The 26,800-nt window shown below is 47.8% G+C and overlaps 1 protein-coding gene across 1 annotated transcript in view; it reads left to right on the plus strand.

Moving 5' to 3' along the window:
• The window catches only part of LOC119384036 (PHD finger protein 3), a gene marked incomplete in the record, with an annotated part of 169,565 nt that overhangs the window by 34,588 nt on the left and 108,177 nt on the right, over positions 1 to 26,800 (plus strand). Inside the window, 2 exon segments of the mRNA XM_037652325.2 lie at positions 4,819 to 5,257; positions 22,741 to 23,151. Coding sequence (XP_037508253.1) covers positions 4,819 to 5,257; positions 22,741 to 23,151 — 850 coding nt within the window.

Raw genomic sequence — 26,800 nt, forward strand, 5'->3', positions numbered from 1 at the left:
CCTCGGCCTATATACCGGTCCTTGGCACAAACCGAGTGATCGTCTGGCAACAGGGAGCGTCGCATGCTTCTTGGGCATCAGCATCGACATCGCCTCCATGGGCCGACGCCCGACGCCATTTTTCTTTTCTTGTTCATCTAGTGTTCCTAGCGAGTGGCGGCGACCTTGCTCTGTGGCCAGCTATGAATACCGGGACGCGGCGCCAGTTCACCGCCGCGTTTAAAAGAAAAGTAATTGAATTCACGGAAACGAATGGCAACATGTCGGCGCAGCGGCAGTTTGGAGTGTCTGAGAAAAGCGTCAGGTATTGGCGCAACCAGAAATCCAAACTGTCGGTGTGTAATGCGCGGAAGACGTCGTTTCGCGGTCGCCGAGCTGTGCACCTGGAACTCGAGGACAAAGTGGCGGATTTCGTCCGCGAGTACCGTGCCAGGTCCCTGCCAGTGAGTGCGGAGCTCATTCGCACAAAAGCCGTCGAGCTCGCCCGTGAAGCCAGTCTGTCGAGGGAAGACTTCAAGGGGTCCATTTATTGGGTCCACCGCTTCATGCGACGCAAAGGGTTTGTCCTTCAACGGCGCACGTCAATCTGCCAGAAGCTGCCGGAGGAGTACGAGGACAAGTTGATAGAGTTTCAACTATACATGAATAGCTTCCGGCGGCAGCATGGCTACATGTTAGGCCAGATCGGCAACGCCGACGAAACGCCGGTGTGGTTCGACATGCCGTCGTCCACAACAGTCTGTGAACGCGGGGCAAAGGAGGTGAAGCTGCTGTCTATCGGAAGCGAGCATTCGCGCTTCACCGTGATGCTTTCCTGTACGGCTGAAAGTTGCCCCCGTTCATCATCTTTAAGCGGAAGACGCTGCCGAAGGAGGCCTTTCCGCGGGATGTCGTCATCCGCGTGAACGAGAAGGGGTACATGGACGAGGCCCTAATGCGCGAGTGGATCCGCACAGTGTGGAACCGGCGGCCCGGAGCCCTCCTGCAGCACCGGAACATGCTCGTGTTGGATGCATTTCGCGGGCATTTGACGGCGTCGGTGAAGGAGGCACTTCGCGACGGGAAGACCGATCTTGTCGTCATTCTGGGAGGGATGACGTCAACGCTGCAACCGCTGGACGTCGTCCTTAACATGCCTTTTAAAGACCGTGTGCGTGCATTGTACAATGAATGGATGGCTGGCGACAACCCGCGGACCCCGGCAGGCCGGCTGCGCAGGCCACCTCTCGCGACAGTTTGTGCTTGGGTCTCCGAGGCATGGAGGTCTCTGCCTGAAGAAATGGTGGTGCGCGCATTTAAGAAGTGCTGCATCAGCAACGCTCTCGACGGCACCGAGGACGACACGTTGTGGGAGACGGCTAGCGAAAGGCAGTCGTCCTCGGAGGAGAGCTCCGACAGTTCGGAGGACTGAATAAAGTGCATGAGTCAACAGTTCCGTGTTTCTTTTTTTTTTTTTTTTTTTTTTCTGGTCAAGGTAAGGGGGTCGACCTATATTCCGCATTATACGGTATGATGCATTCCCAGGCACCATAATACTCGTTTTAGTTTTCTTGACACCAGTATTTTTATTTAGAGCAACAATCGGAAAATTTTTTAAATTTGTGTCGGCACTCCTTTAAGCTTGTTAAGCCTTTAGCGGGGCGGCAATTTTCTTCGCGGGCGGAGCGAGTGGCGCATGATCTAGCAAACGTACGTGATCGTATCCCAAATGCGTATGCTCGAGAATATCATTTCCGCTATGACCTAGCGCCATAGAAAGAACGAACGCTTATGCGGCGCAAAGTTTCGTCTGCTGACACGGCGGTAGCGTTTGTTTACGTTTACGCTGGTTGTCCCAGAGTTCAATTTTGCAATATTTGGGTTGTCTCGGGATTTCAGACACTCGTGATCACAACGTTATTTCCGGTCAGGACTGAAACTAGCTGTCTGACCTCTGGCTGCCAGCAAGATGCCAGGAGTTGGAAAATTGAAGAGTCCCTCCATGTTTTGTGAGAAATAAATATTTTTTGCCCTTGCACCTTCGTATGGGCTTGTCAACCTCAATTTTTACTGGATTCAGATCGTACGTTTTCCCGGATCGTACGTTTATTTTCCGCATTTTTTTTTTTCCGGAAACGTATCAACGAGGTTCTACTGTACTAGTGGAAACAGAAGTTCTTCCTCTATCAGTTTATACTATAAACTTTAGTATGCTGCGTGTTCTGTTAATGGCAAAAAAATATATATATTGGACCACCCAAAAAGTGTTACTTTTTCCGTGGGTAGGAAAATGTTAAGCTGCTCTGTGTTGACTGACCTTGTCGAGGTAACCGTCCTTGAATTAGCACACGCTTGAGGCATATCTAGAGTTGACCTGGATCACTTAAAGAAAGGAACTGCCAGTATAATCATTTTCACATTCTGTGAGGCTGTGTTGTGTTTGGCTTTTTTTCCGATCGTCAGCATAGGGGCATGCCAAAACTTTTGGAAACCTTGTAACATTGCGTTCAGGTGCATTTTATTTTGAAGTCTCAAAAACTGGGTACCGGTTACATTAAATTAAATATGGTGTAAGAATATCCTGCACTTTGCTCTCTCACCTGCACTCTTTATAGTGGTTTGTGATAGAGCTATCATGTCCAAATATGTAGTGTCAGGGTGTGATGGCGGCCACTAACCTTTCCTATAGATCGAAGTTTGTGAGGACAATTGGGTTTATTTGCATCATTTAGGAGTGCTGCAATTTGATTTTTAGCAAATGAAACGGTTATATTCATTTTCCAGAACTTCGAATAGTAAAAGTCTGGCCGTTAAAAATAAATAGCAAACACGTTTCGAAAGGTAATCAAATGTTGAAATATTCGCACACTCCTAGTAATTAGCTCAAAATTTTGTTCTTGGCACTCGCGTAAGTAAGGCCTTTTGTTGCTACTTATCATTGTCGTTACGTCGGTTCTCACACTCCCTCGGCCATTTCGACTGAGAGAAATGCTGGAGAGTTGCCAAACATAACGCATAAGCATGTGTCTCCATGCATGCAACAGTGGACTGTTGATGCTGATGCAACCAACCAGCTCTAAATATGAATGTACAGCATAGACCACTTGTGATGTAGGTCACTGGAGTCATGAGTATTCACACTATAAGTGGTACTGCGCTGTAACCAAAACAACCTTTTCAAAGGCGGTACATGTGCAAAACATGTGGAGCAAACAGCTGTGCATATCCAAGACTCAAGACATGCGACGGGGGGAAGGGGGGGGGGTTGCTTTCTTAAGTTCACAAATTTTGAAAGGTCAATGCCTGAGGACCCGCACTGTTGAAAGAATAAATGCAGGAAAAAAAAGACAGAGGAAAGTCATGTCGCAGAAAGTAGCCAACTATGTTTCAGGTTTCTTCATTTATGCACATTACGCAGAAACTATGTCAGAATGACGATCGAAACCCCACGTGCTGTTCGGTTCCTCAAGCGTTATGCATGTCATCCACACCCTCACTTTCCTTGTAGATGTGATTCCCCACTTTCCAAGTGCAGCGACCACAGAGTTTTTTTGATTATGTACCAAACCGCAACTTTGATGATCACCCGCTGCCGCTATCGATGATGCTGTTTCGGGAAAGTTGCCCTAAACACCATGGACAATTAGGCGTTGAAAAGATTTCTCTCATACGCTGAACTGAGAGCAATGTGTGTTAAGGGGGACGTGGCAATGAAAACTATCTCAGTTATTTATGCAGATAAAGTGATGAAACTTGGCATGCAGATGTGATATGTTATTGAAAATCAGTTCTGCGGAATCCCGCAAGGTAGCGGATTGTTGTGCTGATATCATAAGTGAAATTGGTTTTGAGCTATCTGTTGTAGTTTTTGAGTTACAATACTTGATAGACTCTCATTGTCATCCCAAAATGAATTAATGAATTAGACATAAGTTCGTCAAGATTTTTCCATAAGCATATTGACAAGGGCCCATTCTGTGCCGTGAAGCTATTGGTTTATTTCTTAGTATTCAAATAAGCACACAAATCAATTTTTGAAATTTCTTGCACTCATTGTCTTACTAACAACTTTTACAAAAAGCCAATTATAAAAATCTGTATGGGGTGCAGACAAATATGGACAGCTTTATGGCACTCACCAATGTCTCGGGATCTAAGCGCAGAAAACGGAATGGTTATATCTTTATTTGTTGTGAAATGGCGCATGGATGACTGACAGCAACTGTTTAAAAAATGAAAGCTGAGAAAATGGACCTCAAGGAAAATGGAGCTAAAGGCTAAGAAAATGGAACTCAGAAGGAAGATGGTTTTATTCTTCTTTGGAGAAATGCAGCTTTGTGGCTATCTTGAGCTCTATCTGTCCTTTTAATGATGACACCAGTATGGTGGCATTTTGTCAAGGGAAAACTGCAGATTTGCATTTTCTAAAGCCCAATTTTCTCACAGTTTTTGTTGGCAGCACAGTAGTAAAATGCTTTTTTTTTTTCAACTTCTACTGCCTATTTTGGTCTGATATTTCACAATGACGTAAAACATGGTCTCAGCATTGCAGAAAAAAAATTAATTGAAAAATTGAACATTTTGACCAAATTTACCATTCCCATTGCCACGTCCCCCTTAAACGAAGTTTGGGTGCGTGGCTAGGATATCAGCCGCAGCACTTGCCCTGTAAAAGCCAACCAGCTTGTAAGTCCGTGTACGGATGGTAAAGGCGAAAGCTCTCTCAAGAAAGCTTGGGGCACACATTGAGAAAGGCCGTGCAGCTTTTGTCCCACTTGGTCGGCCACTGCCACAAATTTTGCTCTAAACTGTGCCCCTGCTTCCTCTCTTCTCGTGCAGCCCGTTTCACCGTTTGGCAAGGTGGTGAAGGTGGTGCGCACCGCACCCGAGCCCAAAAAGAGGCCCCGGCGAGAGAGTTTCACAGACGAGCCCGCGCTCTTCAGTCAACCAGATGTACTGCATAAGGAACACGAGCCACAAGCTGCACCTGTACCTGCGTCACCAGCTGCCACCCCAGTTCAAACGGCTGTTGCTGCGGCGCCCACAGCAGCTGCACCAACAGCACCCAAGCCTGTTTTTCCCGGTGACGAATCGGTGTACGATTCTGTAGAGGCACACGTGGCACGACTCGCCGGTGGGATAGAGCACAGCGTGACGCCAACCTCCGTGCCGATGCCCACTGCAGCCGTGCCAGCCAATCCGGTGACGAGTGCACCTGTAGCACCAGCTGCAGGGGCAACTGTGTCTCAGCACAGGCACACGACTGCTGCAAAGCACGGTGACACCTCTCTCTTCTCTGCTCTCCAGATTTCTGTCAAGTGGTAGCTGCGTATTGAAGGGGCGTAGGGCTACACTGGTCAAAACAAACGTCGTGCATGTGGCCTGGCACACTTTTAAGCGTACTGCCGGTTTTTGATAGGCAACAACCCAAGCACGCCCCACCTCATTTCACTGCTGCCTCTTTGTGCAAGACTGATGCACGTGATTTCACACATGGGTGCAACACTGTGGAAGCTATGCAAGAAGTTCGCTCAGCAGAATGTGTAACTTCGCGGGTCTCGTGGGTCGATTTCATGGTTGTCGGTGCTCGTGCAAGCCAAGCACGGGCCTGCGTGTGAGTTGTCTTGACTGGCTGCAAATAAGATACCAGAAACCAAAAACAGCGAAACTCTTAAGTATTTTGGAATAACATATTGATAACCATATAACTGGAGTTTGTTTCTAAGGCACAAAACGTCTTCGTGTAGTACTCGGCCTAAAAAATTTTTAAAAAATCATAATCTGGGCGGTAAAAATATTGAACTATTTATTAGGGGTGTGCGAATATTCGAACTTTCAAATATTTTTCTAATAGTGTTTGCTGTTCAATTCAATTCGCACCGCAATTTGACTATTCGAACTATTCGAACTTCTGGAAGGTAAATACAGTCGTCTGATTTTTCGGACTTCTACGGGTCGCGAAATCGTCTGAAAAATCGGACTGTCTGAAAAAACGAATTCATGCCATTTTATTCCGCTCAAGCTGTCAAATCGCCACAGCCGTGTCTGAAATAGCTTTCACGCCTCCTAGTACAGTCAACTGCCGATTTTTCGGACGTCCGATTTTCCAGACATACTCGAAAATTCGGACGCTTTCGCGGCACCGTCACCAGCCCCATAGACGTCCAAAATTTTGGACGCTGAAGCTATTCCGCGTCCGATTTTTCGAACTTTCTGCCAATGGACGTTTTTCAAGCACACGAGCGCCACCAACGGGCGCACAAGCGCTCATGGGAAATGTGTGTACGCGGCAGCGTCCGCCGCAACGAGCGCGCGGCCCTTGCGCTGTAGTTTTTCGCTTGCGCCGAGCTAGGACTTCTTAGACACAGTGAATTTGGCAAGGTGCAACATGTTACTGCGCAATTCAATCACTAACTTCAGTGTTTAGCTGCGACGGCCTCTCGACGATTTCCATCTGTCCCACTGTTGGACCAGTTGAGCGGCTCAGAAGCATCACCCTTTTTTTTTTTTTTTTTTTTGTCGCCAGTGCGCCTTACGACAAAAATAAAAAAAAAGATACAACTTGGTTGCGTATGGAGTGCAGGAGCGGTCTATGATTCGCGGATGCATTTGGAATCAATGTCCATCGACACCGTCGACGAGTACAATGCGAGGTTCTGATATTTAAAGAGTACACTAGAAAGTGTAGTCGGCATTTGCGGAAATGAGAAGCATTCATTGCGTCGCTCGCACCCTATATGTAACGAACGATAAGTGCCTACTAACCTTCGTTGGTGCTATAACTACAGGTTGGAATAATACTTAGAGCGAAAAAAGAAAGCAGTACGAGGAAGGAAATGCACAAACCAGCGCTCACACACAACTGAAAGTTTATTGCATGCATGAAAAAAAGCATATATACAAAAACGGGAGTGCGTCGCGCGTGTGATAAAGAGGCACAAAAAGTCAAACAACCAAGGCGCATGCTTACAGTCGATTAATAAAGCTGAATTCCTTGTCTTGTAATGACTGAGAAGGTTGACTGACACAAAGTGTGGCGTTATTTGTGACATGATATGCCTCCGAAATTTCTTGCGTTGTCCGATTACGTTGACGATACAAAATTACTGTGCTTTCGAAGATGGGATTACATTTTCATGACTGACATAGCGATGTGAGATGAGAAGGCTCCATTCAATGAATTTCGATGCTCGCTGAGGCACGTGTGCATCGACCAGTCTGGCCGATCTACATGTGGACACAAGAAAGAGAAATTTGCGGTTAACTCATACACAATCTACAAGACAATTGGCATGCCTCTGACCGCATTTTTCTTTGCCCACCGCAGACCCTTGCGACCTTAAAGGGGCCCTGCAACACCTTTCTTAGTTATATTGGAATAGTCTCATTATTGACGTATGACTCTTCACGAGTCATATGCCGCAAAAATTTTTCGAATCCGTCAAGTCTAAGTGGTGTTACCAAATTATAGAGATCACGTTCCGCAGCTTTCTCCCTCAACTCAACGCCGCGAGCGCGCGGAAAGCTAGGCGGAGGGAGCGCAGAGGAGCGAGGCTCCGCCCAAGAGCGCCGGCGGAGTTTTTGCTTCATTTTTTTCTCTCTGACATCTGGGCGCAACCACGTGATCTGTGCCGCCACTTCCGGTCGGCTTGCGTCGTTCTCGTCGAGCGCAGCCGATATCGCGCGTACACGTGCTTGAAAACTGCGCGTCGGTTTGGTAATGTTGGGTGTGCACCTCGAACGCCGTAGTGTTTTCATCGCTCTGCCAACCATGGAAGCAAACCTGCGCGCTCGTTTGGAACGAATGACAGCTGAGATCGGTTTCGGCCCATACTCCGATACACCGCCTCGTAAGACGGCACTGGCAGACGACCCCGAAGCGCCGCCATTACAGGACGCCAGCATTGTTATCGGAGACACGCTGCGCCCGTGCCTCGGTCGGTCGTGAGAACGTGCCGACGATGCAGTTCTCAGCTGACGAGGCAACATTCGAACGGCTGCCACTCTCAACGGCAACCGGCGATGGACAAAAGCACAGAAATAATCACGTTTTCGGCACTGCGCATGGCGAAGAAAACGGAACCACGCAACTACGAGCAGACGAGCTGTCGGTGAGACCGGAAGTGCTAATATTAATGTTTGTTCGGTGTTTTTAACGCGATAACAGAATATAAACATACATATTATCTACTTATTGAACTCAAAATTAACAACGAAGGTAATAATGAGGGTGTTACCGTGATTATAACATCAGCCAATGGTGGAACTGCCGACAATCGCGTCATATTTTGCGGACTAATACATCATTTGTCGAGAGAAGAGGGAGCGATTTTCAGCTGACTTTGAGAATTTACTGTAAATTCCAGGCCGTGCATATCGCTGTAATATTTGGCTCGCGTGTTCTCAGGAGCCTCGACTACCGATCGGCAGCGCTTTTTGAGCATGCTCGAAAAGTGTTGCAGGGCCCCTTTAATGCGACTATGCTTATTTGGGGCGGCAAACACATGCATTCAACTCCACATCGCTTCCCTACGTTCTTCAGGCCATGCGACTTCTTATGCATATGTGGAATAACTGCAATATTTCTAGTTTCTTCATTATTTACGGATGGAGGACGCCTGTGTTAATCTTTCTTTGCCATGCGAACAGATTTTCGCAAACCGATACAGCGATCCCGCCTCCTTCATCACTTTGCAGCTGGCAATCTACTGCTCATCTTATGTGCGCAAGTTTTTTTCCAATGCTGTGCGTAATCATGACATCACAATTCCTCGTTTAACAATATTCGAATGCGCCGACGCGAAATTAAACACCGATTTCTCTGAATGCGGGCTATACTGCCCTCAAACATGCTCTGCAGTGAAACTTAAAAGCATGTATCAAGAAACTGCAAATTATCAGAGCAAGGCATCTCGCAAGTGAATTCTAGTCCCATCCCTTTTTCTTTAAACACGTTTAGAATGTGCTCACTTCTTTGTACAGCGCGTGACTTGTCAATTAAATCAAGAAATCGTCTGTATGCCTGAACACCGCAGCACCTCTCTACAGCCGCTGTGGCATTAAATGCCATAGCGGCTTGTGAACAAGTAATCATTAATAAATACGAATTCAGCGTTCCAGCTCACATTGCTCACGATAGCACGTTTTGACTGCATGTATCGGCACGTGATAACTCGCATGCCGCTTAACTGCTACATCCGGTATACATCCGCTCGGTAATACCTACACTGACTGCATCATTCCTTTCGTATTTCATGCGTAGAGATACATGCAGGTGCGTTCAGACATGTGTAGTATTTAGTATTTAATAACAGTCAACCAGCGGCGACGCGTTTTTTTTCGTTTGGTGCTCCCACGACGCCAACGAGCAGCGAGCGACGGAACAGCCGGCGGGCTCGCCGTACACACTTTTCCCATAGTGCTTTGCGCGCCCGCGGGGCCTTCTGGGATCGCTTGAAAAAGGTCTATTGAAGGTCGGAAAGGCATTATTTGAAGCCCCCACCTCTGCCGCGTCTATCATCTCTTAGGTTCGAACCAGCGCTTTCGCTAGTCGATCTGTTTGAGACCAGTCTTGGGCAGTAACTAGTTACTAGTAACGCGTTACCGGTAACTAGTTAGTCTTTTCAGTAACTTGTAACTGTAACTAGTTACTTTGAAGTTAGTGGAACTTGTAACTGTAACACTGTTACTTTTTTCGCAGTAACTGTAACGGAAAACACCGTTACAGTTACTTCTGTCTTTATGGAAAATTATCCAACAGCAACACTTTTTCGAACTTTCTTCTTTACCATATATCCTCTCCACCCCTCAACTTTCCAGAATAGGGCTCCCCTCGCAGTTTAGGAGAGGGGGTGACTAAGCGTATTATCTTCCCTGCAGAAGACCGAGGTTGGAGGTCTGTCATTAACGCAACATGTAAATCAATCGTGGTTCAACTGAACAGCCTGCTAAGTTCGCGTCCGTTTTTTTTTTTTTCAGCATATATATCCTTTTCGTCACTTGAGCATCTAGCTATGTTCTTGGTGTACAGGTGGAGGAGCATTAGGATGCCATGTTTATAGTCTCCCTTGTCTGAGGCTCCGAGCTAATCGTGTTTGACAGGTGGCTAGAAAACAGCAGAACGCGAAACGGCTAAGGCCAGAAATTCCGTGAACTAGCGAAGCGATATTTTAAAATTTCTTTGTAACTGGTTGTAAAATGTTTACTCCGACTTAATGTAACAGTTATTAACAAAATGACAGGCGTTTCACCCCCAATGCAGGTGGCATCCTAAAAAAGAAAAAAAAAATGAGCCGAGGCCAACCAGTCCACTAGTCACACATGTCCTTGTAAATGTCCAGTGGGGGGCCGCGGCTGTTTTTGCAAGCCGCGGTGAATGAACCACGATTCCAGGAGTTGCTTTTCCCCCACCTTCGTTCACAAACCGGCGTCATCGCATTGTTCAGGTCAAAGCTATGACCTGTCATCCAGGAGTGCTCAACAAGCACGGTCTTAGAACGCGTTGCATGGGTTGCTTTAGCGACATTCCGCTTGAGTTCTTTAGGCCTCGTTGATCATTTCCTGCCCATTTCGCCGATCCCCACATCGCACTTCTAGATACCACCATGATCATCCGCAGGTGTGCAGTCTTAGGATTTCGTGAACACACGTTGTCATGTTCCAAGGTATAATAACGGGACTTAAAAACGGTTTGTATGCCCAGCGGACCGGAAGCTCTCCGAACAGAGTCTGGCACACCTTACACATATGGAGCAGACACAATGGACGTCGTAACCACTCGTGATGCACTCCCCGCTGCTCTTCGCATGCGCTTCTGGGTATAGTTAATAAACATCTTAGGATATACTGCCGTCGTTCCAGTACATCAACCACGTTTTCCACTTCAAGTAAGAGGCGTTCAAAGTGTTTGCTGGTGTTGGGCCCCCTTTTATGTTTCCTTGGTCTAGGGTTTTACGACGTGGAACCCTTATTAAATAAATTCTATAACTTGATTTGTGATCTATTATTTTATGCAGTAACGGAAAAGTAACGACGTTACTTTTGCACAGTAACTGTAACTGTAACAAGTTACTTTCGGAAACTCTGTAACTGTAACAGAGTTACTTTTTTGGCTTAGGTAACTGTAACTGTAACACTGTTACTTTTTACTGGTAACGTGCCCATGACCGTTTGAGACAGTAGCGGAGTCTGAAAGTCAGCTTTGCCGCAGTGCCGAAGCGTTATGGGGTGAAGCAGACCAGAAATTCCAAGGGGCCACTATCGCGGCACCGTGCGGCGATGTTACGGATAAGCAGCGGAAATGCATGGAGGCGTGATGGCGGCAGCTGGCAAACGCGCCAGTACAGCTTAATCGCTGACAACCCTTACGATAAGCGTCTTCAGTTGACTGCTCGGTAGTGCACGTGGCCTAGCGCAGTTGCATGCGTACTGCATGCATTTAATAGGCGAGAACCCAAATGCGCTGTTGCCTCTTTGTGCGAGACCGCTAAGTGCGCCGCATACACGCATTGCTTTCGCGGACGAAACCAGCTGGCCATTGTCGCGCCCGTGTGCGTTCAGGAACTAAGTGCGCATCACGAACCCTTTCATGATAAATGCGTGCGTACGATACAGCAACAGTAAAGTGACAGCGTCAGCTTATTTGGCGATGTGCTGCACACAACTAGAAACGATCTGCTTGACACGGCAGCAAATGCTGCGTACCGGCAGCGATTCGGCGATGTGTGAGCGTATCGTTTACATGCGGCATCGAGGAAAGCCAGACGAGTCGTCCGCGCTTCCGCCACAGTCTTTGTGTTCCACGTCATCGTTTACAAACGCTTCATGCGAGATAGCTGTAATCTATTCCGCGCTTTGTTGCTATCAGCGGCACTCATCACGAGATGTAAAAGTGGCGGTTGGCACGTACGTAGTTAAGCGGGGCTCGCGGCAGGTACCAAATGTATTTGCGAGAGCCTGGGCATGCACCAAAATGCCCGATAATTGTACTGGGAGGCATTAAAGCTATTTCGGACATGGCTGTGGCGATTTGACCGCTTGAGCAGAATAAAAAAGCATGAATTTGTTTTTTCGGACTGCCCGATTTTTCGGACGATTTTGTGGTCTTTAGGGAGTCCGAAAAATCGGCAGTTGACTGTACACTTATCAGACATTTTGGTGTGCGCCCAGGCTCTCGCGAATACATTCGGTACCTGCCACGAACCCTGCTAAAGGGGGGAGGCTACCTTCGAAGGGCAATTTTTTTGTTTTTGAGATATTTTGATTAAATTTTCAGGATAGATTACAGTCAACTGCCGATTTTTCGGACGCCTGATTTTCCGGACATGCTCGAAAATTCGGACGTTTTCGCGGCACCGTCACCAGCCCCATAGACGTCAATGTATAAGAAAGTCCGAAATTTCGGACGCTGAAACTCTTCGGCGTCCGATTTTTCGGACTTTCTGCCCAAATTGCAGGTCTGAAAGGCACTAACTGAAGCCCCCACCTCTGCCGCGTCTATTATGTCGTAGTTTCTAACCAGCGCTTTCACGAGTCGATCTGTTTGCGACAGTAAGAGTCCGAAAGTCAGCTTTGCCACAATGCCGAAGTGTTATGGGGTGATGCGGACCAGAAATTCAAAGGGGCCGCTATCACGGCGCAGTGCGGCGATGTCTTTATGGATAAGCAGCGGAAATGCACGGAGGCATGATGGCGGCAGGTGGTAAACGCGCCAGTACGGCTTCATCGCTGATGACCCTTACGATAAGCATTTTCAGTTAACTGCTCGGCGGCGCATGTGACCTAGCGCAGTTGCATGCGTACTGCGCGCATTTAATAGGTGAGAACCCAAACGCGCCGCGCTGCCATTCATGCTGCCTCTTTGTGCGAGACCGCGAAGTGTGCCGCACAGACACGCTACACGAATGAAACCAGCTCGCCATTGCCACGCCCGTGCAGTCAGGAACGGAGCGTTTATCACGAACCCTTTCACGACAAATGCGTGCGTACGGTACAGCAACAGTACAGTGACGGCGTCAGCTTAGCTGGCGATGTGCTGCTCACAACTAGAAATGATCGGCTTCACACGGCAGCAAATGCTGCGTATCGGCGGAGATTCGGCGGTGCATGCGCACACGCTTCGGGGAAAGCCGGACGAGTCGTCCGCTCTTCCGCCACAATCTCTGTGTTCCGCGTATCGTTTCCAAACGCTTCATGCGAGAGAGCCGTATCTATTCCGCGCTTTGCTGGTATCAGCGGCGCTCATCACGAGACGCTAATTCGCAAGTGGCGGTCGGCACGTAGTTAAGCGGGGTTTGCGGCAGGTGCCAAATGTATTTGCGAGAGCTATTTCGGACGGGGCTGTGGCAATTTGACTGCTTGAGCGGAATAAAAAAAAGCATGAATTCGTTTTTTCGGACGATTTCGCGGTCCCTAGGGAGTCCGAAAAATCGGATGTTGACTGTAATAGCAAAGCCATTTGCTTAACCACAAAGTATTATGCAGCTATGTTAACTGCTTGCCAAGTTACAGCCATATGTTGAAGTAGTCCACATGGGTCCCTTAGTCAGGCCCTGGAGAAGTTGGAAAATGTGCTAGCACTGTGAAATTCACTATGAAGTTTCCTGGATGGGTACCTTAAGGCAAAACAAATCCCTTTTTTTAAATTTCCTTGCTAAAAAATTTTAGCAGAGCACTGAGTCTAGTGTTGCTCATTAGGCTTTCATCAATGAAATTTTAATTAATTATTACAAATTACGAAATCACGGACACCATATATTGAAAAAATGGCTTTGTCTTGCCCTGGGAAATTTATTCAGGTGCATAATAATAAAAAACCTGATGGAAATCGGATTAATGGTTCCAGAGATATCTCTCGACTAAGCAGCATCACCAGCCAAAAAGTCATTTCGAGATATTGGGCTTCGAAAGTTTCGATCACATATCTTGGTCTGGAATGACCCTGTAGATTGTAGAAAATGTGTTTTTATTGATTTCTATCCTTTGCCACCTTTCCTGGCTTTTTTTTTTTTCCATACGAGTCTGGGTTGCGATCACCGAGGTTGATTCGAGACGCCAAGCTCATTTCGCGACTTTCAATTAATAATAATAATAATAATAATAATAATAATAATAATAATAATAATACTAGAGCTGTGCGAATAGCAAAATTTTGGGTGCGAAGCGAATTCGAATAATAAAGATTCAGTGCGAATCGAATAATTTTCGAATATTTCTCAAACATTTTTCGAATACTTCGAAGTGAAATTACAGAAAAAAGTTGCAGAGAATCCCTAAGTATGTTCTTATGAGATAGCAACATGAAAGTGTTTCTTTTTGCTAGGTTGATGAAGCACTGGCACGGGGTGGTGTTTCATAGTTGTCTTATCAAGAATGAGGCAATGTAGAGGCCAAATTGTATTTATGTACATGATTTGCTGCAACCATAGTGTTGCTGACAACACTTTCACATGATAGGCAAAGATGCCATTTCCTCAGCCTCTCCTCTTCCAACTTTTGTGGAAGTCCAGCTGATGTGGCGGACAAGGGTGTGTTCCCTTCAAGTCCGGAGTTCCAAATCTGCCTCGTAGGCGTCGATATAAAAGAACATCTGAAATTTTCGATGCTAAAAAGCTTCGGCATCCAATTTTTCGAACTTCCTGCCCGAATTTCAGGTCCAAAACAGCACTAACTGAGCCCCCACCTCTGCCACATCTTTCATCTCCATGCTGGAACCAGCGTTTTCTTGAGTTAAGCCATTTGCGACCGTAGCGGAGCTTGAAAGGCAGCTTTGCCGCAATACGGGGTGTGATGAGGTGAAGCATATTGAAAATCTAGGGACCACTTCGAATCGGACGTTGACCGAGTCTTGGCTAAGTACGACCGTAACGGAGCTTGAAAGGCAGCTTTGTTGCAATACGACAGTGTAATGAGGTGAAGCATATTGAAAATCTGTGAGTTCGAATCTGACGTTAACTGCGTCGTAACGGAGCTTGAAAGGCAGCTTTGCCGCAATACGGGGGTGTGATGAGGTGAAGCATATTAAAAATCTGTAGGGGTCACTTTCAATCGGACGTTGACTGTATTTGTTTTTGGGAAGTTCGAATAGTTCGAATAGTAAAATTTCAGTGCGAATCGAATCGAATAGCAAACACAGTGGTTCCACTCCTGCGCCAAAGTGCGCCAAATTGTATTTACTGCGCCATCCTGATAATATCGACGAAATTTGCGCCAAACTGCGCCAAAGTCTCGAGTTTGGGGGCGTCTATCACCGGCAATCGCACCGCCGGCGCGTCAGAACATGTGCAGCTTGATCTTGGGGCTGCCAATAAAGTCGCAATCATGGACCAAGAATTATTCCGCTGAATAAATAGCGCTCGCGCGTGCGTTCCGAGTAAGCCACGATGCCATGCACGGTGCCGACGCAGCTTCTGTTCTGCAAGTCGGCTCGACAGCAAAACGCGCTCTCCGCAGAGGCTCGTGACGTCTAGGCCTACCGGTAGCGAGAAAGTGCGACGGCGATTCATCGGCGGACGTCGTCTGTTCCAGAAACGCTGCTGATAGCTCGTTTCAAGCGTCGCACGGCACGTAAGGAAAGCAATGTTCAGTAATAACCACATGAGTGCCGTTAAAATGTCTGTCACTTCTGTTTCCGGACATCGTGGAATGAAATCTGGGATCGCTCGCAGTAGATATGTGGGACAATATCGAATTTTCCTTGCTTCGCGTTTATGGAAAGAGCACACAAACGGTGGAAACGCGTTGACACTCTTCCTCAGATATACTTTATCCATGGATCTTCATCCAGAACCGCTTTTTCGTAATTCCTTCCACCAGCACGTCCGAGTTTGTAATCACTCTGCGGTAAATACCCCCTAAAAGGCCCTGCCCTTTCGAGCTCACGTGCTAGGGTTCCAATTCGAATTTTTTGCTTGCTTTTTTAAAAATGTCATCTCATTAGTAAAATCATATCCCCTGGTCGGAGCAGCCGCAAATGCGCAGCTGTCAGTAGCGGGCCCGTCGCTGACGGCCCACAGTGAAGCGGCTACGCCATGTTACACGTCCGCCCCTCGCTTTCGGGGCTCAATAGCTAACAGTTAAAAAAATGCCCCCACCTCCCTGAAGGGAATCTTGAGGAAATGCGAATGCATTTCTTGCGCCGAGAGTACATGGCGTAGTAATTTTAATGGCATAAAGCTGGACACATCGACGCGCTCAAGTGTCTCCCTTTAGGGCGCCTCTTTCAACGAATGCTTCCTACGTGCGTTCGTAATCACCTCAGGGATGTTGCCACCGCCTTCAATGCAGCACAAACGCGTTTAGAACGCGCTGTTTTCAGGCTGTGCCAAGGCAGCACAAACGCTACAAACGCGTTTCAAACGCACTGCATTGAGGCGGTGGCGCAGGGAGGAGAGAGAGCGAACGGCGAGAGAAGGATCGGTGAAGCACCGCACCTACCCTCTCCTACACTCTCTCGCACCACATGCTCCGGCTGCTAGGGGCGAGGATAAGCGCGCGCGCCCGCATCTGTTGCTATGGGAGAGGGAGTGAGAGCGGAGAGATAACACCTGTCGGCGGGCGGACAACGCCGGATGCCTCACATAGCCCGACTAAGAAATGCATTCGCATTTAAAAAACTAAGTTTCGCTTAAGAGCGAAGCAATGAATGCGATACCAAAAAAAATGTATTGTGAAACGAAGTAAGACTAGCAGCTAACTCTTTTGGATCCGATCTCGCGTAGCTCAACAAAACGCTGGTTTAAGGGAATATGGCCCCTCCAGGAACCGAAGCGTTTTCTTGCTCTGAGTTCTCTAAACGCGAAGTAAGCGTTGAGAGCACAGCAAGTTTACGAGCCGTCTCCTGATGCCTCGAGATAGCGCGCGCGCAAGCGACTGCGCCCCCCTTCCGCTCCCCTGGCGTCCCTTCATGCTCCTTACGAAAGACGGGCGGGGCGTTTCCTCTCTGTTTGATGAGCAATCGACGGCAGGCCCGCACGCGGGAAGATGTTATCTCATGCGCTGTCCGTGCGGCGGAGACAGACGGCCGGCTAGTTTAATTTCCGCTTCAGCCGCGTTCGTTGCCAGCGCTCGCGAGCTTTTACCCGCGGCTAGAATGCGCGTGGTGATGTTATTAATTTGGACTTTATATGGAAAATTACGGCAACGGCGACGGCAAAAATCCACCGAGAGTGTCCATATAATTGCTATCGCAAGGGTCAATGTACGGGTCAGATTTTGCGCCCCCCCCCCCCTCTTAGGTGATTAGGGGGGGCAGGGCGGCCGCCCCCCCCCCCCCCCCCCCCTGTGCGCACGCCTATGCTCCTGAGATGATTTTTTCCATGAGATTTGTAATAAATTGAAATATTTCTAGCCTTCATAAGAGCCCCATAATAATACTCAGGTGCTTGAATGTTAATGCAATATGCTTCTGTATTGCACTCCAGGATATAAAATTCGCTGCTCCTAAGTGCTCCCAGATGCAAAATTATCTGCTCCAAAGTGCTCCAAGATGAAAATTTTGCTGCTCCAAAGTGCTCCAAAACGGAAATTTTGCTGCTCCAAAAATTGCTCCAAATCGGAAGTCCTCGGTAGCATCACTGCAAACACTATTCGAAAAATATTCGAAATTTCGAATATTCGCACACCCCTAAATAATACTTTATTCTGGCATGTATACAAAACAGTTACATGCCACCGAGATGAGGCAAAAGGAAACAGACGAAACTGTTTTCTGACTAGGCTTACATCCCAGCTCGTGAACAAAATTTCAACTATGCATTCACGTGCCGCTGGCGCACGCTGGAGATACGAGCGCTGACACCATCGATGCAGTTGTCTTTACCGGTACAGGGGTTGCTTTGCTGTGAAAAGGGCCGTCATAATCGTTGTTGGAGGTGCACTTGACCATGGTAACTAAGTTGATACAGTCGATCCCGGATATATCGAATTATTGGCTATATCAAACAGTTGAGAAATCCCCTTGAATTTCCCATACAAAAGTATGGGGTTGGTGTGCACGTATATCGAACTCCCGCACAGCGAAACATTCGGTATATCGAACGCTGCCCCGCACCGAAGCCCAGAAAGTGCATTTTTCCTAACAACTATTGATCATTTTTCGGCCGCGTTCTTATAAGTTCCAATCCCTCGTCGCACGCAGGTGACGAAATTGCATTGCTCTAGTTCGTTGCGCGGTCCGCAGGTTTTAACGCATGGACTTGTGTTTTTCAAAGAGGCTGATTGCCGAGGGCACCAAAATGAGAATTCGAAGTGACTTGGCAGCGTTGTTGTAACGTTTGCTTTCCCTTGCTTGTCTCTTCGCGCACGATGGCATCCGAGCCTGCAAAGCATGGCATGCGAGATCCGCAACCTCGTGACGTATTTTTAGTGTTTTCGGTTTTAAAACGCTCATCTCAGAGGCTACGCTTTTTTTTTCGCATTTCTTGCCGAAGTAGCGGCTGCCGTCTGCAAAGCCACAAGTGCCATCGGTATCGCCAGCATGTCGACGGTGGAGAAATGTTTCTTCGTGCAGCGTTGTCTCTTGCAGAATGTGTGCTTCGCGCTTTGTTCTTGATAAATCATCATTCGGGAGTCGAACTAAGCATTGTCCCGCTCGTAGTGATAAAAATGATGACCAGTGCTTGGAACAACGTCAAGTAAAGCATGACCGCCGACTACGGCGTACGGTACGTCAGTGAATTTTGCGACTTAGCGTTTCCGGGCGCCATATCGGACGGGAGCACAGCGAGTGACTTCATTGGTGCAGATAACGACGCAGCTGTTTCTTACTGCATCGATGCCGAGATCATAGCTGACGTTGCCGGTGCTGCGGAAATGGACCCGTGCGGTTTGAAGATGCTAGCCGCCGTTGCCACCGCTAAACCCTTTACCGCGCTACAGAGCTCGCATCCGCGTTCAGCGTCGATCACCGCTGTTGTGGCGGAAGGGGCTGAATTTACTTTGGAAAGCTTCAATGACATTGACGATGTCTTGATGAATTCACGGCGCACAAGAAGCAAGACAAGTTGACGGACTTTTTTCATGCAAAATAAAGTGTGCTAACTTGCAAAAGTTCTCGCCTTGTTCTTTAGCGTATGTGAGGAAATCGTCATGTTGGCGCTTTTTACGATTTCAGAAAACTGTGTCGAGGCCTGCAGTGCTTTAATTAGAGCCTTACATACGCATACTTCGTATTTCGAATTATCGATATATCGAACTATTTCGCGGTCCCCTTTCAGTTCGATATATCCAGGATTGACTGTATAACGATTCAGTGCGCCAACCCACTGAACGCATGTACCGTGACTACCGGCGTGTCCGATAACACAACGATCACAGGCACATGACACTTCTTAGTCGGCGGGCAGGATGTGATATTGTAAACACGGTGTAGAGTTCAGGAAGTGCCGCGAGCGATAACGAAATGCGAAGCGGTACACACAAAGGCTGCCTGCACAACTTTGACAACGACAGCAAAGAATGAAGCAAACGCTAGCACTAGTCACAATGGACGACGCACAGAGCAAGCCCCGGAGAAGGCCATCGGGTCATCGCGCGCTGCAGCCAATAGCAGCCGCACATTCCCCCACTCTCAAGGAGCACGCGCTTCGTCCAATCGCAGCTGCACGTCGAGACACGGGAAACTTGAAAACCCCTGTGAGCCCCCCCAATCATAAGTGAATCGTGCTTCGGCCGCGCCACCACCACTACTGCTGCGGGCAGTAGAGAAATGCGCAGGAATTCACGAACAAAATAAAACCAAGATGGCGCCAATCGGTTGAACGGCGCAGGAATCGTGCTCGCTTGAAGTTGGGCTTGTTTCGGCGCTTGTTTGGCCGGTGCAGCAGCCGCCGCTGCTTGTTATTACCCGATTTGACGTACTTTTACTATGTTTTAGGCATTCATAATTACAGGAAAGGTTGTTTGTAATACGTACAACCCAAATATACGGTTTTTCAAGAACCGTGTTTTTCGCGATTTTTCTATCTTCGAAAGGGCGCGTCCCCCCTTAAATATGTGCCAACCACCAATTGCAAATTAGCGCCTCGTGATGAGCGACGCTGGTACCAGCAAAGTGCGGAATAGATTACGGCTCTCACACAGGGAGCGTTTGGAAATGATGACGCGGAACGCAAAGACAGTGGCAGAAGAGCGGACAACTCATTCGCCTTTCCCCGATGCGTGTGCACACGATGATGCGCACACGCATCACCGAAACTCCGCCGATTCACAGCATTTGCTGCCACGTGAAGCCGATCGCTCCTAGTTGTGTGCAGCACATCGCCAATCTAGCTGGTGCTGTCACTGCCAGGGTGCTTGCTGTACCATACGCACGCGTTTGCCGTGATAGCGTTCATTCAGGTAGGCCTAGTTATGACCCGGCTACTCCGTTCCCAATCGCATACGGGCGCGGTGATGGCGAGCTGCTTTCGCTCGTGAAGGTAACGCATCTATGCGGCGCACTTGGTGGTCTCGTACAAAGAGGCAGCATGAACAGCGGCGTGGCGCGTTCAGGTTAACGCATGCCACTGCGCTAGGCCACATACACTACTGAGCAGTTAGCTGAAGATGCTTATCGTAAGGGTTGGGCGCGTTTACCGCATGCCGCCACACTTCCGTGCATTTCCAGTGCTTGTCCGTAAAGACATGGCCATGCTGCGCCGTGGCAGTGGCCCCTTCAGATTTTTTATATGCTTCACCCCATGACACTCAGGCATTGCGGCAAAGCTGCCTTTTGGACTCTGCTGCGGCCGCAAACAGATTGACTCACGAAAGCGCTGGTTCGAACCTACGAGATTATTGATAGACGCGACATCCGAAATTTGGGCAGAAAGTCTGAAAAATTCGACGCCAAGGTTTCGGCGTCCGAAATTTCAGATGATGTTGTACATTGACATCTATGGGGCAGATTAGGAACTCCGGTCTTGAAGGGAGCACGCCGTTGTCCGCCACATCAGTTGGGCCTCCACAGTAGTTGAGGGTGGAGAGGTTGAGGAAATAGCGTCTCATCCTTTCGCATGTAAAGGTGTTGTCGACACCATTTTGGTTGTACCAAATCATGTAAATAAATACAATGCGGCCTCTGCATTGCCTCGTTCTTGATAAGACAACTAAGGAACATTATCCCTCTAGCGCTTCACCAACCTAGCAAAAAGAAACGCTTTCATGTTGCTGTCTCATAAGAATATGCTTAGGGATCCTCTGCAACTTTTTTATGTAATTTCACTTAGAAGTATTAAAAAATATATTCGACAATATTTTGAAAAATATTCTATTTGATTCGCACTCACATTTTATTATTCGAATTCACTTCGCACTCAAATTTTTGCTATTCGCACACCTCTAATTTAGGACTATTTCAGTTGTGGCTGTGGCTATTTCAATTTCACCGCTTGAGTGAAGTACAATCAACCGCCGATTTTTTACTTGCTCAAAAATTTAGACCATTTCACGGCACCGTCGCAAGCCCCATAGATGTCAATGTATAAGAACGTCCTAAATTTGCAATAGTAATACAATAGTCCTAAATTTCAGACGTTGAAACTCTTCGGCGTCCGATTTTTTGGACTTTCTGCTCGAACTGCAGGTTCAAAATGGCATTAATTAAAGCCCTCCCCCCTCTCTCTCTCTCTCTGCTGCGTCTATCGTCACATAGATTCAAACCAGCGCTTTCGGGAGTCGATCCGTTTGCAGTCGTGGTAGAGTCCGATATGCAGCAAATCTGAAGGGCACACTGTGACGGCACAGTGCGACAATGTCTTTACGGATAAGCAGAACTGCGCGGAGGCGTGATGGCGGCAGATGGCAAATGCACCAGTACGGCTTAATCGCTGACAATCCTTATGATGTGCATAAACTGCTCAGTAGTGCATGTGGCCTAGTGCAGTTGCATGCATACTGCACACAATTAATAGGTGAGAACCCAAATGTGCTGCACCGCACAAACGCGTTGCCTTCACGAATAAAAGCAGCTCACCATCGCCACGCCCGTGTGCAGTCAGGGATGGAGTGGGCATAATGAACACTTTCAAGGCAAACGCGTGTGTACGATACAGCAAACGCCCCGGCAGTGACTGCGTCATCTTAGTTGGCAACATGCTGCACACAACTAGGAACAATAGGTTTGATGGGGCAGAAAATGCTGCATGTCTGGGGAGATTTTTGTATAGTGGTGCATAGTTTATGTCCATTGTAGAAATCCAGAAGAGTCGTCCTCTTTTCCGCTATAGCCTTTGTGTTCCACGTCATGTGAGAGAGCAGTAATCTTTTCCGCATTTCGCTGGCATCAGCGGCGCTCATCATGAGACATGCACAGTAAAGCGGGGTTTGCGGCACATACCGAATGTATTCACGAGAGCCACCACTCCTCACCGTGTCTTAGTCATGGGCCTTAAAGAATGCAAGTGATGTGCACTCTGAAATTGCATATTGTTGCAATTTTTTGTTCAAGCTGCTGAAGCTGCTCCTTGTATGATGTCTACTGTCTCTTCCAAGAGCTCTTTTTTTGTTGTTGTTTCTTTTTTTCTCTCTCTTTCTCTACAGGAGTCAGTGAGGTATGTCACCTTAGCTGACAGTAGTTGTAGAATGCAATTCATACCTAACCTCTGGTTCATGAGATGCAAGGCATGACTGCTTCACAGTTCTTGCTTTGCCGGCTCTTCTCGGCTTGTCAAGAATTTGCTTACACCAAACCCTGCAGGGCGTGGGATATGCACAATTTTTTTTTCTATTGTTTTTGCCCTGTTTTATTTTGCTGCACGCCTTGATGATGCTGTCTTTTTTCAGGGCCTGTGGAAGCCAAGTCATTACCAAAGAAGCCAGCGCCTTCAAAGCCAGCTGCTGCAAAGCCGGCCCATCCGGGCCAGCCAGACCACAAGAAGCCAGCGCTGGCCGTAGCCGTCAAGTCGGCACCGCCACCGCCTAGCCCCGCTAAAGTAAAACATGCCGGACAGCACGTGGCACCTTCGCCAAAAACGCCCAAGCTTGCCAAGGCGAGCCCCAAGGTGCCCCAGGGCAAGCCACCAGGGTCGACCAAGAAGCCCGAGCAACACAAGCAGCCAAAGAAGATGCGGCCCGAACAGCCCCCTACACCGGTGGCGGCAGCACAAGCGACCACCCCACCTGCTGTGATTGTGGCAGAGCGGCCAAAGAGGCAGAGCAAGGAAAAGTTTAAGCGAGCCATGATGCGCAAGCGAGGTGTGTTGGGCTGTGTGCGTGTTCATGCACAAAGAACATGGCTGATGCCAAGCGCTCTTTTAAAAGTGCTTGTCCTAAAGCTAGCAATAAGAGTTGCTTTATTTATCACTTGTCCTGTTGTCGGTTTTCTGCATCTTGTTTTTTATCAGGAGCTCAGTTTACTGAGAGACACAAGTTGAAGGTCAGATGAAGGGCTTCTTTCTGCAGCGGAGACCATAAACCCCAGCACCATCTAAGATACAGGGGTGTATGCGGAAGCTATCAAGTGGAACCTCTTACAGCCTTTATGGAGTGGCGGGAGAAACTAATGAATTAGAAAGAGACTGCTGCAGAATAAAGAAAGAAATTAGTGAAAGAAAAAACTCGCAGGGTTCCTTACGCATCCTTAAGGGGGGGACGCAAGGATTGTTTGTAACTTTTTAGTTTCTTGGCCTAGGTTGATGAAATTTGGCACACACACTACAAATCATCTTAAAACGAAAAATGTAAATTTTCATAAAGATATCCTTACTAGTTTTCAATCACCCGTCAATTACTAACACCTAAAGATTCATTTTCTTATATGATACACCGCACCTGCTCCACAGAGCCGATGCCTTCTCGGCAGTCCGAAGCTGACGGCGACTTCACACCAAACTATACCGCAAACACATTTTCTCACATTATTAACTTTTCCAAGTGAAACGAGAACTTTCTTCCACTAGTGGGGACATTAGATGCCCGTTTTATCGAAACGGGACCAGGAACGCGCGCGCACGAAGCTTGGGCCTCAGCAGAGCAGCGTGAGAGCAAGCAACGGCAGATCGCCTCCGAAGTAAAGCCGGTAAAGCGGCACTCGTGCGTCATCTGATAAGTAGTAAGCGTTTTGATGATAAAGCACTATGGCTTTAAAGCCATAGTGCTTTAATCACTATGGCTCTATCACTATGGCTTTAAAGCCATAGTGATAAAGCACCGACGACCCAGTCGGTACGCCCCAATCTAACCACTGGCTCGCCCGATCCATGCGATACCGTCCCCCGTTTTCCTCCGTACGAAACTGAAGAGGCTTGTACTTCGCCTCCCGTGCATGCATCACCTTCCGAACAGCGGCGGTTCACGTGCTTACGGCCGCAGAGTGATCAAGCAGCGAGCACTCTGCTCACACAGCGCCCGTCGCCGTGGCAACAACCAATACAAGCGCCTCTCAACGATGTCACGTGCTCTGCCAATAGGAGCGCCGCGTACATTGCAAGATTTATGAAAACACCCTTCAATTTTTTGTTGTTTGCGCTTTTTCTATGCGGTGATGGTAAGCGAGAAGGGCAGGAACGGAAAGGTAGACCTTTGAGCTTTGAAACGACGCCAAGATGGCGGCGCTTGGTGACAGAAAAGACAAGATACGACGCCGTGAATTGCACCGTGTTAGCGCAATTTGGGGCTCCTTTTTCACCGACTCCTTTACGAAATTATTTTTTTCAGGCACTTAGAGTGTGTTTTCAGCGTAATCATTTAGATACTGCGTAAATAAGAGACCACAGATGCCAAAACGAGTGTTTTCGAAAAATTGATTTTTTTTGCTATTTTCGTTCCCCCTTAAGACGACTCGAACGCGATCGCCATCTTCCTTTTCTCCTCACTCGATGGGTTGATCCTACCCCGCCACCCACTGAAAGCTTTCTGCACCTAAGGTGGTTTTGCGCTGCCTCCGTGATCGGTCCACCTTTGACCAAGCAAGGATGTCATGATGTCATCACAGTGCTGTCATGATAGCGTCGCAAATTTTGCCGGTCCGTAATGTCATGTGGTGACATCATCATGTGATGACGATTTTTTGCATCACTCGTGTTGACGCCGCTGACGCAGGACGGCAGGCATCCAAGGTTTTCGCCCTAAAAACTTGGAGGACGCTTGAGCTGCGTGTGCCTTCAGAACTGCATCATTCCCATCTGTGTCTACCACGGTTTTGTCTGCAGTGTTGCGGCAAGCAGCATTGCTTTGAGTCTGTGCACGTTGGATGCGCATGTACTTTCGTGGTCGCCCAGGATCGTGCAGACACAACCGTGTTCATGTTCGCAGCAGTTGCGGCAGAATGTAGTTACACTTGGACTAGGTGCACACTGGCTGTGCGTATGCCTACATAACGCCATGGTTGTCGTTCACAATCGCAGGGATAGTGACAACAAGCAGTAGTTTTGTTGAGTGCTACGTCGAAAAAATGGCAGGAGTTCTCGGAAGAGTGGTTCTATAGCGGCCAGCACGTTCATCAAACCCACCAGAAGCATCATGGTGAATGGACAATCTTTCGCCGAGAATCTCGGTACGAAAAATTTACCGAGGTGTGCGTGGGGTGGCAGAAAGCGTGTCTCCGATGAAGACATAGGTCTTGCGATGCGGCTGCGTGGCTCTGGAAGTCGCAAGCCAACGAGAAATTGTCGAGTTGCTAGCAGAATTTTGTGCCAATCCTGGGCAAGCTCCTTTTCCTTATGTTGTAGCACTCGCGAAAACTTCGTTGAAGCAGAAGTACCCAGCAAACGTATTTGTTGTGACGAGACATCTTTCACATTGTTTTCAATGGGGTGCCTCGGGGAATGAAAACTTATGCGTTGTGGCAGAAATTTCTTCGTAGCAGTGTTCGTTATAGCGGGATTCGACTGTCCACATCAGAAAAATTGCTCGTTTGTGAAAATTTCATGCAAAATATGCGTTTTGCCTTGCGCCTTTTAAGGGGCTGCTCAAGATGCTCACGAACACTAAAGAGGAGACGCTGGTGCCGCCCGAAAGCACGCATTCTTGGGAAGGCCACAACTTACAGTAAAGCTCTACGCTTGCGCATTACATTACTAATGATGCTTACAGTCTTGTTTATTTGGAGTTATAAAAACGGTGGTGTCATTTAATTAATGTTTTTTAGCATTGCATGGACATAACAGCAAAACAGCCGTGACTACGGAGTTCTGTGCAGTTTCTACTGCACAAAATAAGGTTCAAAGTTTAACCACATTGTGATGTAATGCATCTCTAATACACAGACAAGCAAAGTTCACGGAATTACTTTTAAGCAGTTGCCATCGTAATGCTGCTGTAGAGAGCACTGGAACAACGAAGCTTGCTTGCTTGTCTGAAAGTAGGCGTTCTTTGCTCCTCCTTGCTTGAAAATTTCAATTACACCGCATTTCCAAAATTTTGCGGGTTTGGTGACATCAACCACATCACGCACAGAGATGGAGTTGTGTTTATTGAATCCATGAGCTTTCCCAGCTCGTGGGCCATCCAACACAGGCCACACTGGCTTCCTATGCAGTGAGCTTCATTCACCACGGGGAAATATGGCGTGTAGCCTCAAATCGCTCTCACATTGAGATCAAGCTGGCCACGGATGCTGGCATTGTGGTGATGCTGACAATGCTCTTCATAACTTTTCATATTACAGTCTACAGCTGCCAATATGTTTAGCATTCTCTTGGAAGGATAATGTGTGTGTTTCCTCAACAGGATCGTTGCATCTGAGCAGCGCAAGCGCCGCAACTGCAATAGATGAATGAGCTGGTTCTTTGACCGCTCAGTTAATGGCTGCGCAAGCAGTGCTCAAATGCACTGTGTAGCTGTTGAGCCAAAGTGGCAACTGGGAGCTGCTTTTATTTCTACAGACGATGCACACTAATACCAT

Source organism: Rhipicephalus sanguineus, chromosome 2 (assembly GCF_013339695.2).
Source record: "Rhipicephalus sanguineus isolate Rsan-2018 chromosome 2, BIME_Rsan_1.4, whole genome shotgun sequence".
Taxonomy (NCBI): domain Eukaryota; kingdom Metazoa; phylum Arthropoda; class Arachnida; order Ixodida; family Ixodidae; genus Rhipicephalus; species Rhipicephalus sanguineus.